This window comes from Rattus norvegicus, chromosome 2 (genome assembly GCF_021556685.1).
Source record: "Rattus norvegicus strain SHRSP/BbbUtx chromosome 2, alternate assembly SHRSP_T2T, whole genome shotgun sequence".
Classification (NCBI taxonomy): Eukaryota; Metazoa; Chordata; class Mammalia; order Rodentia; family Muridae; genus Rattus; species Rattus norvegicus.
Genome location: NC_141535.1, coordinates 207,213,510 through 207,227,445, shown reverse-complemented (window position 1 = coordinate 207,227,445; position 13,936 = coordinate 207,213,510). Strand labels below are relative to the sequence as shown.

Here is a 13,936-nt window from a genome sequence, read left to right as displayed (position 1 = left end):
GTCAGAAATTTCCTTCTTTTTCTGATAAGTGTTTCCTCTTTGATAAGCCTTCATGCTGTTGTCTGTCTCTATTCAAACCTGTCACCTATATATCCTAGATCACCTATATATTCTAGATCATTCTCTAGGCATTCACTTATTACTTATCACTTTATCCCAGAGGTCAGCTCAGTATGTAGCACACTACAGTGCTCACTACTGTTTGTTAAATGGGGTTGGAGAGGAGAAGGAGAGCTATGTAAATCAGTCAAAGTCCCAAAACCTTCCCTAGTGTCTTCAGAATATAGGCTTTATATCCAGTTCCACGTACTGTATTTGCTGTTATCCAGGTTTTGTGTGGGATTCTTGCATTTAAGAGAGTATAATAAGGTGGTCTCTTTAGGCTCCACATCCCAAATACTGTGAGTCACCTCTCCTTTTAGCCAGGCAGGAACCCCAATGGAGCAATGACACCAACCCACCCACAAAACTTTCAACCCAAAATTTATCCTAACTACAAGAAATTCAGGGACAGGGGTATGGAGCAGAGACTGGGGCAACAGCCAACCAATAACTGGCCTAACTTGAGACCCATCCATGAGCAAGCACCAATCCCTGACACTGTTTATGTCCTCTGAAAGGCTCCCCCCTAGCAGATGACTCAGACAGATGCAGAGACGCACAGCCAAACAGTGGATGAATGTTGGGAATTCTTATGGAAGAATAGAAGGAAGGATTGTGGCCTCTTAAGGTGATAGAAACTCCACAGGAAGACCAACAGAGTTAATTAACGTGGACCCTTGAGGCTCTAAGAAATTGAATTACCAACAAAAGAGCATACACAGGCTGGACCTAGGCCCCCACACACATATGTAGCAGATGTGTAGCTTGGTCTTGATGTGGGTCCCAAAAAAATGGAACAAGATTATCCCAAAAGTTGTTGTCTGTATGTGGGATATGTTCTTCTAGCCTTCTCTGGCCTCAGTGGGAGAAGATGCACCCAGCCTCACAGAAAGGTGGGAGAATACCCAGGGACTCCACCCACTCACAGGAGAAAGGGGGAAGAATTGTGGGAAGGGATTACCGGAAGGGGGAGTGGTGAACAAGTAAAAATAAATGAATAAATATTTTTTAAAGATAGTATAAGAAACTACCACATGAATCTCCTAGGAAACTCGAGTGTGTGTGTGTGTGTGTGTGTGTGTGTGTGTGTGTGTGTCTGAAGAACTCATCTACGTTAAATGTTATAGAAAACTCCTTCATCTGGCTCTGTCCATGGATCACCTCTCCTGGCCACCATAGCCTTGTACCATCCCGAGCTCTCAAACTCACTCACACCACTGAGCCCACATAACTACTACATCTGTCCACACTAACCATCCTCCTTCTGGAGTCTCCCTGTGGTCCTGAGGCCTTGATGACTCGAACACCTGTTTTTCTCTATTTGGAAGTAATTCCAGGTTTAACTTCATAAATCTCAGCCAGGAATTTTCCTTCATCCTTCAAATTACTGCCACTCAGATCAATGCCAGGGATGAGAACAGAGGCCAACTCTTAAAACTAAGAATCTCTACTTTATAAGAAAATATAATATTTATAATAAAAGAAAGCTACCACTCTCAAGATATTTAATTCTTTTTCTTTTTTCATTTTTTTTTGAGGGAGGGTTTCTCTATATAGTCTTGGTTGTCCTGGAACTCATAGACATCCACCTGCCTCAGCTGAGTGCTGGGACTAAAGGTGTATACCAACACCGCCCAGCTTCTACTAAATTTATCGTTTTCTTTATTTCCTTTTCAGTTTTGTTTTGGTTTTGAGACAGCTTCTGTTGGAGTCAAAGCTGATTTCAAACTCAATATGTAAAGATGACCTTGAATTCCTGATTCCCCTGAATCCACCCTATACAATTGTTGTATTTGCATAGTTTTCTGAGTAGTTAAAATTTTCTCACAAAATTTGAAGAGAGTTTTTAAATTTTTTTTTCTATCTGAATTTTATCTTCTTCCAGAAGTAATTCATGCTTTTTACCATTTAGGAGCAAGAAACAAAGTCTAGTTTTTAAATCTATGCCTTTTCATAGAAACACATTTTTCATCTGCAATCTGAGCAAGTTTCATAAGCTCTCCCTAATATAAAATTTCCACCCACAAATGACCTCCATACTCCCCACATCCCCCACCCAAGGCCGTTTGATCACACAGCTAAGCAGTGTCTTTGGTGAGAGGTGATCCATGCTACAACAATGGAGACAATGCTTTCCCACTTGAGCTCCTCTCTGAAAATGGGAGTCCTAACTGATGCTTTTAAAACCTAATGATCTATACTTTCAGTGAAGTACAAAAATGTTGTTTTCTTTGAATACATTAATTATATATAACAACGGGTTTTATTACATTTTCACGTGTATGCATAATACATTCCAATCGTGTACACAATCTTATTGTCCCTTCTTATCCCTCTCGCATTCTCATTAAACTATTTCCTCTCCTGAACTAGCTGTCCATCTACTTTCATGGTGTGTGTGTGTGTGTGTGTGTGTGTGTGTGTCTGTCTGTCTGTCTGTCTGTCTGTCTGTCTGTCTGTCCCAGTGAGTTTCACCAGGTTGTTGTTTGCAGGAGAGTTTGAGTTTGTTTACAGGAACATGGGCTCCTGTCAACTGCTCTGTCATCTCATCCGAGTATCCAGTAGACCTGAGCCCTGCGAGGGAAGAAAGTCGATGGCCTATTATATTCAACAACTAAGTGAAGAGCAAAGAAATGAGCACGGGGAAGACAAAGGAAATATATGACGCCCTCCTGTGCATCTACTTGGTTTTTTGTTTGTTTGTTTGTTTGTTTGTTTGTTTTAGAAAACCCCTTCTGAAAAAGATATTTTTAACCCAAAGGCAGAGATGCTTCTGATAGCAAACAAGGAAAATATTTTAGACATTCTCTAACAGGGCCACCCAATCTTACAGTGGTTTGAATGTCCCCCATCGTCTCAGGCACTTAAACAATTGGTTCCCATTTAGTGATGCTGTTTGGGGACATTTAGGTGGCACACCGTAGCAGGAAGTACATCACTGGGGATGGGAAAGGGGTGGAGGCTTTGAGATTAAAAGCCTGGAACCACTTCTCATCTGTTCCATGTGCTTTGGGCTTGCAGCTAAAGATATGAGCTTTTGGCATCCTGGGGTAGCATCCATGCCTGCCACTTGCTGCTGTACCTCCACCCCACCATGAGGGACTTCTATCCCTCTGGAGCCATAAGCCAAAATGCACTCTCTTCCTTAAGCTGATCTTGGTCATGGTGTTTTCATCATAGCCACAGAAATGTGACTAGAACAAGCATCCTGGGAAGAGGAAGTCCTTCTTGACACACCCAGGAGCATTCTTGAGAATGCTCAAGAATCACGTGGGCTGGTCAACCTGAAAAGCTCTCAGGGAGAACTTTCCCTCGGGATGGAGACCCTCCAACTCCAAAGACCAGACCGAGACACCACAGGATGCAATCAGCAAGAGGATTTGGTTTATTGTCGGGATACACAGGCACAGGCACCTGCGGGCGCTTCAGTCACTCGGGGGACTGGCGCGCCCCACGGAACCAAGGATGGGCTTTTATAGGATTTTGGGGAGCAGAAGCAAGCATACAGAAGCAGATGCATGGTTACAGGGATATAATTGGTGGATTCTAATATGGCAAGGGTTTAGCCCGGGGGCAAGTTTCCTAGCTACCTTCCTGAAACATAACGGCTGACTCGGCCCCCCAAGGGTTCAGCCCGGGGGCAAGTTTCTTAGCTACCTTCTTGGAACATAACGACTGACTCGGCCCCCCACCAGGGTGTGGGACCTCTCTCGGGGCTTTTTTTTCATTGTCAGGTGCTCAACCGAAGTCGTCCTGTTGCCAGGCCTTCAACCAAACACATCCTGCTTGGCAGCCGCTGTGTACTCAGTGTTCTAACCTTTCTCTGAACCAGTCATCTTAAGTACAGCCTTGTAAAATGGCGTTACTGCTGCTAAGCTGGGGTCTTTCATTCCCCCATTTTTTTTTTGTTAACTTTGAGTGAAATCTTTCACTCGACTTGGTCAAGAAATTTCTGTCTGGTGGGGGCTTATTCCCCCACTGACTCTAAGCTACAAAAGGGCTAGGAGGAGCCACGTAGGAGTTTTAACTTTAAGGGGTTTGGAGTGCGCTGAACTCTCCATGTCTGGGGTGTAGTGTTGTGATTAGTCAATTCCTCAGACCGGACTGCCTTGACGTGTGGTGCGTGGATCTAAGCCGAGACTCCGTCTACCTTTAGGGCGGTCGGGGTAGTCAGGAGGACGGTGTAGGGTCTTTTCCACCGTGGCTCGAGATTCTTGGTCTGGTGTCTGTGCACCCACACGGTGTCTCCAATCTGGAACGGGTGTGGCACCACCGGATGCTCAAGCTTGTCCTGGTAAGCAGCGGCCAAAGGTCTCCAGACGTCTCTCTGCACAATCTGTAGGGCCTGTAAATGGGCCCTCAGAGAAGGGCTGTCAGCAAAATCAGCAATGTTTGAATCAAAGAAATGGACAAATGGGGGTGGTGCTCTATATATTATTTCAAAAGGAGTTAGACCACGGGGGCCCGGGGTATTCCGGGCCCGATATAGAACTAGGGGAAGGAAGGCCACCCAATCCTTTGAGCCAGTTGCAAGCGTAAGTTTGGATAAAATCTCCTTAATTGTTCTATTCATGTGTTCTACCTGACCTGAACTCTGGGGTCTATAGGCACAATGTAATTTCTAATCAATCCCCAACAATTTGGCCACCAACTGACTTACTTGGGAGACGAAAGCAGGCCCGTTGTCCGACCCCAACGCTTGAGGCATGTCATACCTGGGAAAGATTTCTTCGAGGAGCTTCTTGGTGACCATTTTTGTAGTCTCGTGCTTTGTGGGGAAGGCTTTGACCCATCCTGAGAAGGTGTCTACAAACACTAGGAGATACTTGTATCCATATATACCTGGTTTAATTTCAGTAAAATCAATTTCCCAATGGATGTCAGGACGGTGTCCCCTAGGACGAACTCCTTGTCCAATCATGGTCCTTTCCGGGTTAACCTGAGCGCACGCTTTGTAACTCTCAGTCACCTTTTGTATCGCTTTGTCCCGATTCAAAAAAAACACAGATTTATCTCTTCTCGATCTAGTAAGGTTTTTATCTTCTTAAACCCCAATTGGGTTAATTTATGTAAAAAGGAGATCAATTCAAAAGTCCTTTGTAGACCCACTGTTTTAGTTGAGGGTGGTAGATGGCCCCCATTTTTTTTAGGAGCTCTATGTCCTCATGGGCATAAACCCAACTGGTTTGTCCCACTGGTGGGGGCGTGGGTTGGTCTGGGCTATTTAAGGTCAAGATTTGTTTGCTCATGGCTGCTTCTCGCGCCGTGGCATCGGCCAGCCGGTTTCTTCGTGCCTCTGGGTTGTGCCCTTTTTGGTGTCCTGGACAATGTATAATACTCAGTCTTTTGGGCAAGAATAGGGCTTCTAAGAGGGCCAGAATTTCAGCCTTATTTTTAATATCTTTACCCTCAGATGTGAGCAGCTCCCGCCTCTGGTAGATCTCCCCGTGGATGTGTGCCGTGGCAAAGGCATAACGGCTGTCTGTATATACATTTAGCCTCTTACCTTTTGCCATCTTGAGCGCCTGAGTCAAGGCGATGAGTTCAGCCCGTTGTGCGGAGGTACCAGCAGGCAGGGCTTTCGCCCAAATCACTTTGTCCTCCGTAGTGACCGCAGCTCTAGCCTTTCGCTCTCCCTCTGCCAAGAAGCTGTTGTCATCCGTGTACCATGTGTGGTCAGCATTCTGAAGAGGCTGGTCCGATAGGTCCGGCCTGGTTCCATGTACTTCTGCGAGGATTTGTAGGCAGTCATGCTGTTTTGTCTCCTCTGGTAGAGGAAGCAAGGTGGCAGGATTGAGGGCGACTACGGGCCCAAACTGAACCTGTTCTGCATCCAGTAACAAGGCTTGGTAGTGGGTCATGTGGGAATTAGAGAGCCAGCGGTCTGGGGGCTGCTTTACCAAGGCCTCCACTGCGTGGGGTGTTAGGATGGTGAGTGGCTGTCCCAAAGTCAATTTTCCAGTGTCCTTGATCAGGACAGCAATAGCAGCCACCATCCTTAGGCACGGTGGCCAGCCGGAGGCCACAGGGTCCAATTTCTTAGACAGGTAGGCCACAGGGCGTTTCCAGGGTCCCAACCTTTGTGTTAGGACCCCTTTAGCATACCCCTGTTTCTCATCGATGAACAGTTACTGAGCAAATTGTAAGGGTTTGGAACAGTCAGATGAATATCTTCTATCCTCTTGTTGACCTTTCTCAAGTCTTGTATTGGCCTATAAGCTCCAGTGCCGGGTTTCTTAACAGGCAGAAGAGGCGTATTCCAAGGCGACCGGCAGGGGACTAGGATGCCTTGATCTAGAAGCCTCGTAATGTGAAGCCTTATACCTTGATAAGCTTTATGTGACAGGGGGTATTGTTTTATGGAGACTGGAGTTGTAGTGGCCTTTAACTGTATAATTAAGGGGGGCTGTTGGAGCGCCAACCCCATCCCACCAGTCTCTGCCCAAGCCAGTGGAAAATTCGTGACCCAAGTGTTTATTTCTAGGGATTGTGGCTTGTCCTGTCCCGGTTCATATAGTCTATATTCATCCTCTAGTTGTAGGGTTAGAACTTGAAGGGGAGTTCCGTGGGGGCCAGTTATTTGGGCCCCTCCTTCCTCAAAATGAATTTGTGCTTTTAGTTTGGTGAGCAGGTCACGGCCCAGCAGAGGGTACGGGCAGTCCGGAACATGTAAGAAGGAATGGGTCACCTTACCAGTAGCCAGCTGAACCCGGCGGTCCGTAGTCCATCGGTATTGTTTCTCACCAGTAGCTCCTTGTACCCAGGCCGTCCGGTCGCTGAGTTGTCCTGAAGCTTGGGTGAGGACTGAATGCTGGGCTCCTGTGTCTACCAGGAAAGTAACCGGCTGCCCCCCCAACTTTAAGCGTTATCCTGGGCTCAGGGGGGGGGGGGGGGGCTCCTGGCCATGACCTCCCTAATCTTTATCTAGAGCCAAGAGGGAGGTTCGTGGTCGAGGCTTTCGGGGTCCGCCAGGCTTCTTGGGGCACTCTCTGGCCCAGTGTCCTTTCTCTTTGTAATAGGCACATTGATCTTTATCCAGCTTCAGCCCCTTTCGAGCTTCCCCCTATCTCCCTTCCTTTTTTGGCCCTGAACTACGGCGGCCAAGATTCGACTCAATTCTTTGTTTCTTTTTTTATCTCTTTTTTATTAAAAATCTTTTCAGCTTCTTTAAGTAAATCCTGTAATGTATAGCCCTGCAAATTTTCTAACCTCTGTAACTTAGTCTTGATATCTGGAGCAGCCTGCCAGATGAAGGACATAGAGACACTCGTCATTTGTCCTCGGTCATCTGGGTCATAGGGAGTGTACATACGGTAGGCCTCCTTAAGTCTCTCTAGAAAGGCGGAGGGAGTTTCCCCTGCTTCCTGTAATACCTGTTTTACCTGAGCCAAATTAGTAGGGCATCGTATAGCCCCTCGGAGACCCGCTAGAAGCAACTGGCAATAAAGGCGTAGGTGTCCCTTACCTTCAGCTGTATTAAAATCCCAGTTTGGTCTCTTAAGTGGGAATGTAGCATCAATTTTCTCAGGCAGCTGGGTGGGACGCCCATCATCTCCCAGAACATGTTTTCTGGCCTCTAGGAACACTCCTTGTTTTTTTTTTTTCTTGAGGTTAAGAGGGCCTGTAAGAGCTGTTGGCAGTCATCCCAAGTAGGCTGGTGGGTAAGTAAAACAGATTCTATTAGGTCGGTGAGTGCCACCGGATCTTTGGAGAAAGAAGGGTTGTGTTGTTTCCAATTGTAAATGTCAGCTGCTGAAAACGGCCAGTATTGGGTCTGGCCACCGGTTCCCTGTCTAGGTGGGAAAGCCTGGGAGGTTGAAATCTGGCATCACCTCTCGCTTATTGCGCAATCTCCCTGCGACAGGGGAGAAACCCTTATCAGACTGTGGCCCGGCAACTGATCTGGCCGGCGGCTCTGCCTCCTCCGTTTCAGCCGGGCCTGTCAGAGAGAAGATCTATGAGAGGGGAGTTTGGGTCTGCCGGGAGGACAGGTTTCTTAGAAGGCTCTGATTTCACAAAGGTAGAGAGAGGAAGACGTGGCCGGCGGACCGGGCGGGGCCGAGGGGACAGGCTGGGGGTTGAGGGGAGGCAAATTCGGGTCCACGAAGGGTTCCGCCCGGGGGGGGGGGGGTTAAGGCAAGACTCTCTCAAGTGATAATATAAGAAACCTGGTCAGGATGTCCGTGGACGACCCGATCTTTAACCTGTAAAATAATGATCTTATTAAATGTGTCATTCACTGGCCATCCTGCTCCGAAAGTGGGCCACTCGGATGTGTAGAGAGTCTGTCATTTTCCTTTTTTTTTTTAACCTCGACGGACTGGTTGTGTGCCTGGTCGTGGACGTCTTTCTAATGATCAAGAGTGAGACTTAGGGGCGTTGTTAGGGACTGTCCCATGTTAGTTCTAAGGAAGATTAGAACACAGAGAAAACAAACAACACCAACAGTCAAACAAACAACAGACAGGCGTGCTGCACGGCTTTGGTACCAAACTGAAAGCAAAAAGTCAGATGGAGGTGGCAAAGGTCCGGGGCCCTCTGAAAGCCAAAAATACAGACAGAGTGCCGTTAGTCCGGATCTTTCTCCTCTCCCAGATTGGGCCTCGAAAAGTCGGGCCCCAACACCCTTGGAACGTCTTCCAGGGCTGCGGGGCGAGAAGTCCGAGCTCGTCAGCTCCTTCTTCGTCCCGCCCAAATTCCAAACAACCTGGCTGAGCGCTCACAGAACAGACCTGGCTGAGCGCTCACAGAACAGACCTGGCTGAGCGCTCACAGAACAGACCTGGCTGAGCGCTCACAGAACAGACAGAATAAGGCAGAACGAGACAAAATCAGACAGACAGACAGACGCCGGCCGGCTTACCTCCCAGTGGGTGGTCGGTGGTCCCTGGGTGGAGGATCTCCTTTCCCGGCCAATGCACCAAATGAAAAGCTCTCAGGGAGAACTTTCCCTCGGGATGGAGACCCTCCAACTCCAAAGACCAGACCGAGACACCACAGGATGCAATCAGCAAGAGGATTTGGTTTATTGTCGGGATACACAGGCACAGGCACCTGCGGGCGCTTCAGTCACTCGGGGGACTGGCGCGCCCCACGGAACCAAGGATGGGCTTTTATAGGATTTTGGGGAGCAGAAGCAAGCATACAGAAGCAGATGCATGGTTACAGGGATATAATTGGTGGATTCTAATATGGCAAGGGTTTAGCCCGGGGGCAAGTTTCCTAGCTACCTTCCTGAAACATAACGGCTGACTCGGCCCCCCAAGGGTTCAGCCCGGGGGCAAGTTTCTTAGCTACCTTCTTGGAACATAACGACTGACTCGGCCCCCCACCAGGGTGTGGGACCTCTCTCGGGGCTTTTTTTTCATTGTCAGGTGCTCAACCGAAGTCGTCCTGTTGCCAGGCCTTCAACCAAACACATCCTGCTTGGCAGCCGCTGTGTACTCAGTGTTCTAACCTTTCTCTGAACCAGTCATCTTAAGTACAGCCTTGTAAAATGGCGTTACTGCTGCTAAGCTGGGGTCTTTCAAACCAAGCTCCAGGCCGGGCTCTGAAGAGCATGGTGGCATCTCTCCTATCCTAGGAGCCAACATCCCAGGAGGCAGCCAGCTCTGCCCACTGAGAGCCCACTAAGCCTTGGCTTAGCCTTAGCGTGATGAAGGCAGCAGCCAGAGGCAGCCTGACATTTTGTTTACTGTAGAGGGCCGCAATAACATTCGCCACCACTAGATGGCGCTGGCTTCTACTGCACCCCACGTGGAAGGCCGAGCTAGACAAGATGGCGCCGGCCTTCGCCGCGCCAGCTGACTTCCTTTCAGGAAGTTAACTGTGTGTGCATGTGCAAGAGTGCCTTCGTGCCAGGTCTTTGCCCATTCCGGGGCGTGCCTTATGAGATCATGGGTAAGTGACCAATCAGGTGTGGATGCGCCGCGCTAGGGTGTATATAGCCGCGCCATGTTGGCGCGCTGGGGCCTTCTCCATAAGATATTAATAAAGTTTGGTCGCAGCTAGGATTCCTATGTCCACGCGTGTTTTCTTGCTGGCGAGGTCGCGCGTGGAATATTTGGTGCTGAAACCCGGAACAAAAGCCACACCATTGGCAGGCGCCAAGGAGGGCCTCCGTTTCACGGAAGGGATCCAGAAGCTGCGGAACGCGGGTGAGACTCTGAGAGACAATATTTAGCCTTGATCTGTTCCATCTCACTCCTTTGCCGGATGTGGCAGGAGCCTCTATGGTTGCTCTGACAGCCCTCAGGCTTTTTCTATTAAACTTTGAGTTTCTAGTTACCACCAAACGGCATCAGAGGTCGAGTGGGAGCTGCCCAGCTGTAACAGCAAAGCGGAGAGCGTTGGGGGAAGGGCAAGGCGGCATGTCAGAAACAGGGTTAGATAAGGACTTAAAGAGTTCAAAGAGAAAAGGTGCACCTAAGAAAAAAGGCCCTTCCAATGCGGAAGCGAAAGGTTGGGGAAAGAACGCCCCAGGTGAGGAAAAGGGAGGAGATAAAAGGAACACAGTATTTTGGGAGAAAAATTTTGTCTTTGTGCTTGTAAAAGGTGTGATTAAGCTCCCGCGCCGGCCCGTGGGTGCGCCGACGCGACAGCTTTGCAGAGTCATACGGATTAGGCTTGATAAAGGTAGACCGCCTGAAAATTTATTCAGGAGAATCAAACAAAAGGACATCTCAATGCCCATGCATAGCTTGATGGAGTTAATGTAATTGGGTTGTGAGTAAAAATATTCAGGAATGTGTTTCACTTCCATACCACTGGCGAATGTCAGTTGTGCTGCTCAGATAATATATCTCAGTATCTTACAGGAATTGGGTTTCAACACGTTGATGGACTAGTCCAGGAATTGAGACAATCCATCGTCCATATCGACTCCACTCGAGTGGATAGTCACCGTGAACACCATCTGGTTTTTTCCCTCTTTGTCTATTGTTTGTCTCTGGTGCACCAGGATATCCCCATGTCTGTCAGTGTATGTCTGTGGTTTTTATTTCTTGTTGTTTAAATGTTTTATGTTTCATGTTCAAAAGAAAAAATGGTAAAAACTTTATCTGCCGGTCGTTCACACCTTGACTTGGTTTTAACTCGTTTCAAAAGGGAACAAATGAATAAAAAACAGTTTCAATCAGGTCTTTGGACCCCTGTGCCTGGAGCCAGGTGTCTAGATTAGCTGGAGAAGCTGCCCAGAGGCTAAGCGTCTACACGAGCTTATCTTAAAGGCGCCAACAGCTTCTCAGCTTCTTCGATACAAGAGTTGATAGCTGTTTCTCTTAGAGAGATCCCTGACTTATTATTTGACTCAACAGGTGACAAGGTGCTTCTCTTAAAATCATAGCTAAAAAGGTAAAAATGGTGTTTGGTCTAAATATTAAAGATATGTGTAGCCACTTCAATTTGTTTCTGATTGGTTTTAAATGTGTAAATATGCTCTACTTGCCTTGGTTATGGACTATTGGCTTTCAAGTTATTGGATATGGTTAAAAAGGTATAACATTGGTAACAAAAAGTTGGCTTAAAACTATAATTTGGATGAAGTCATTCTAGATAACATGTGACATGGACCAACCTAGGGAAACAGGTCTAAATTGAGATAATATTTTTATGGAATTCTTATCCTAGAAACCAGGCTTCTAAAAGAATTTAGGACAATGTCTCTTTGTTGAGGTACTGAAGACTACGCCATCGTGCGTTCATATATAGGAATTGGCAGTCAAACTTTGTACTAGTTTGTTGGAGGTCGAGTTTTGCTTTCCAAAGTTGTGGTTTGCCCTGAAGTTATCTGTATTTTAATTGCTAATTCCACTGCCCCAAGAACAGCTGCCTAGTCACATACTCAGGACTCAGGTGACTTTCCAAAGTTGTGGCTGTACTCTGGTGTTACAAAGAGAACTTAAAGATTGTGATTAAGGATTGCCAGTGTTACATTGACTAACTCAAACTTATTTGTAATTAAGAAAAAATCAAACAGGTAGAGATTGTTACAAGATTTATGAAGGATTGATGAGGTTTTGGAACTTGTGAGAACATTACAGCCAGTTTACTTACTCCAACTGCCATTTCAAGATAGATTTAGAGGATTGATTTTGAGTTTTCTTTCCATGAGCTTGCTTATAGTTTTGGAGAGCCCATAAAGTGATATCATTAGAAATGGCTAACAGCCTTATATTATATAATTTTGTTGCTTCTTCAATGTAAAAGGTTAGAACTTAAATCTTTCAGTGTATATGGAAATTTTTACTATAAACCTTTGCTCTCAAAATGAGCTTTAATATTTGGGGAGTAGCTGTTACACTACTCCAGAAAAGAATATTTGAAGCTAATTTTAAGCTTCTAAAGATCTGTTAATTGGCTAAGTACCTCACCCTACCAGAGGACTTAGGTCTTTGTTATGCACATTGGAGATAAAGCTTCAGCTGTGTTAGACTAGAGTCATGGAAGTATTTTAAAAAGAAACCTGGTAAAACATATCTTATTCCAAACAACAGTTAATTGGTTATTACAAAATACTGATATTTGGCCTATTACATATACAAATTTTTCAGACAAAATTGATAATTTTACTCTTTACATGCTTTTGTACTTCCTGTATATTTGTGCATACATCCCATAGGAAATGCGCTTAGTGTATTTATAGGTGGTTCATCTAATGAAAAGGCTACATATATGATTGGATCACTTGTTTATTCTCTTGAGTTTCCCCTGCTTTAACACAGACTATTAAATTACGTGCTGTAGCCACTGTTTTGAAAATGTTAAAAAATCAAGCTTTCAATTCATATACTGATAGCCAATGTGTGACTTGTGGTTTACAATTGATTTCAATTACTTAATGCTTTATTAGAGACAGGTTTTCTACTTAAAATCAGTGAGTGATTTCAGTGTAAATTGTCTGACAACTCACTGTCCTTTCAGTGCTCTGGCTCAGACAACTAATTTAAACCTTAGGCTCATACCTAACTTTGAAAATGGTAATAGAGTTGATATGAAAAAAAGAAGACTCCATTTGCTTACTTTAAATTCTCAGTCCCGCCCTGCCAGCTCAGGGATTTCTAGTACGACGAAATCTGGACAATATTTACAAGATTTGACATTTCTAATTAATGCTTATGTTTAGGTAAATAAAGTTTGTGAGGTGCTAGAGAAATGGCTTAGTGGTTAAGAGCACTAAATACTGTTCCTTAATAGACCATTTAAGAACTCAAACTGGATTGCCTGGGCTCCTTAACAAGGGAGGACAATGATACCAGACAGATTGTAGGCCTTACATAGGAACAATTAGTCAAAAAATCTCATTCTTTATATATCCAAAACAATAATGCTGGAGACAATAATTTGGTATACAAGTCAATTTATAAATACAAGTGCTCAGTGTCCTCAATTTAATCCTTGAGGACTTACCTTAATAAATAATATCTTTACTATATCTTAATAAATAAAAAGGGGGAGTTATCCCTGTATGCTAAATAATGCTCCTTTTATTTCAGTTTTAAAATTTGGATGCCAAAGTTTATGGCACCCTACAACTAGGCATACTTCTGCCTAGGAGAAATAGAAAGATCCACATATTGACATGATCCTGTCCAGATATTTTATATGGGGAAGAGGGAATGTTTGTGTTTTTTCTACAGGATACTACAAGAGTGTGCCAGCTGCCTGAGTGGTTGCTGAGACTTGCTGATCCTGGTTACATGAAGATTCAGCTCTCGTGGTTCGGGTCCCTGGAGTCATTCCTCTACCTTGAGAGGAAGATAGAAGATTCCCCTTCACCTTTTGTCATCTCATCACAGAGATTTTGCCGTTGCTGCAGTCAGTGTTACCGCTGCGT

At 45.7% G+C, this 13,936-nt stretch overlaps 1 protein-coding gene across 2 annotated transcripts; it reads right to left on the bottom strand.

The window, feature by feature from the left end:
• Positions 1-3,465: 3,465 nt before the first annotated feature.
• Positions 3,466-9,193, bottom strand: LOC148006751 (uncharacterized). Of its 2 annotated transcripts, XM_087642473.1 has the most exons (4): positions 8,910-9,193; positions 8,371-8,859; positions 4,818-8,270; positions 3,466-4,472 (listed from the first exon to the last, which is right to left on the bottom strand). In XM_087642473.1, the coding sequence occupies exon 3, from the start codon at positions 6,096-6,098 to the stop codon at positions 5,184-5,186; it is 915 nt and encodes a 304-aa protein (XP_087498599.1). In that variant the 5' UTR covers positions 6,099-8,270; positions 8,371-8,859; positions 8,910-9,193; the 3' UTR covers positions 3,466-4,472; positions 4,818-5,183. The 2 variants fall into 2 exon arrangements, with proteins under 2 accessions (XP_087498599.1, XP_087498597.1); XM_087642471.1 differs by having other exon boundaries at positions 4,818-9,193.
• Between the last annotated feature and the right edge of the window lie 4,743 nt (positions 9,194-13,936).

What these genes read in the sequence shown, in the direction of transcription:
- LOC148006751 (XM_087642471.1), bottom strand. Translation starts at nt 6,098, where the DNA reads ATGGTGGCTGCTATTGCTGTCCTGATCAAGGACACTGGAAAATTGACT.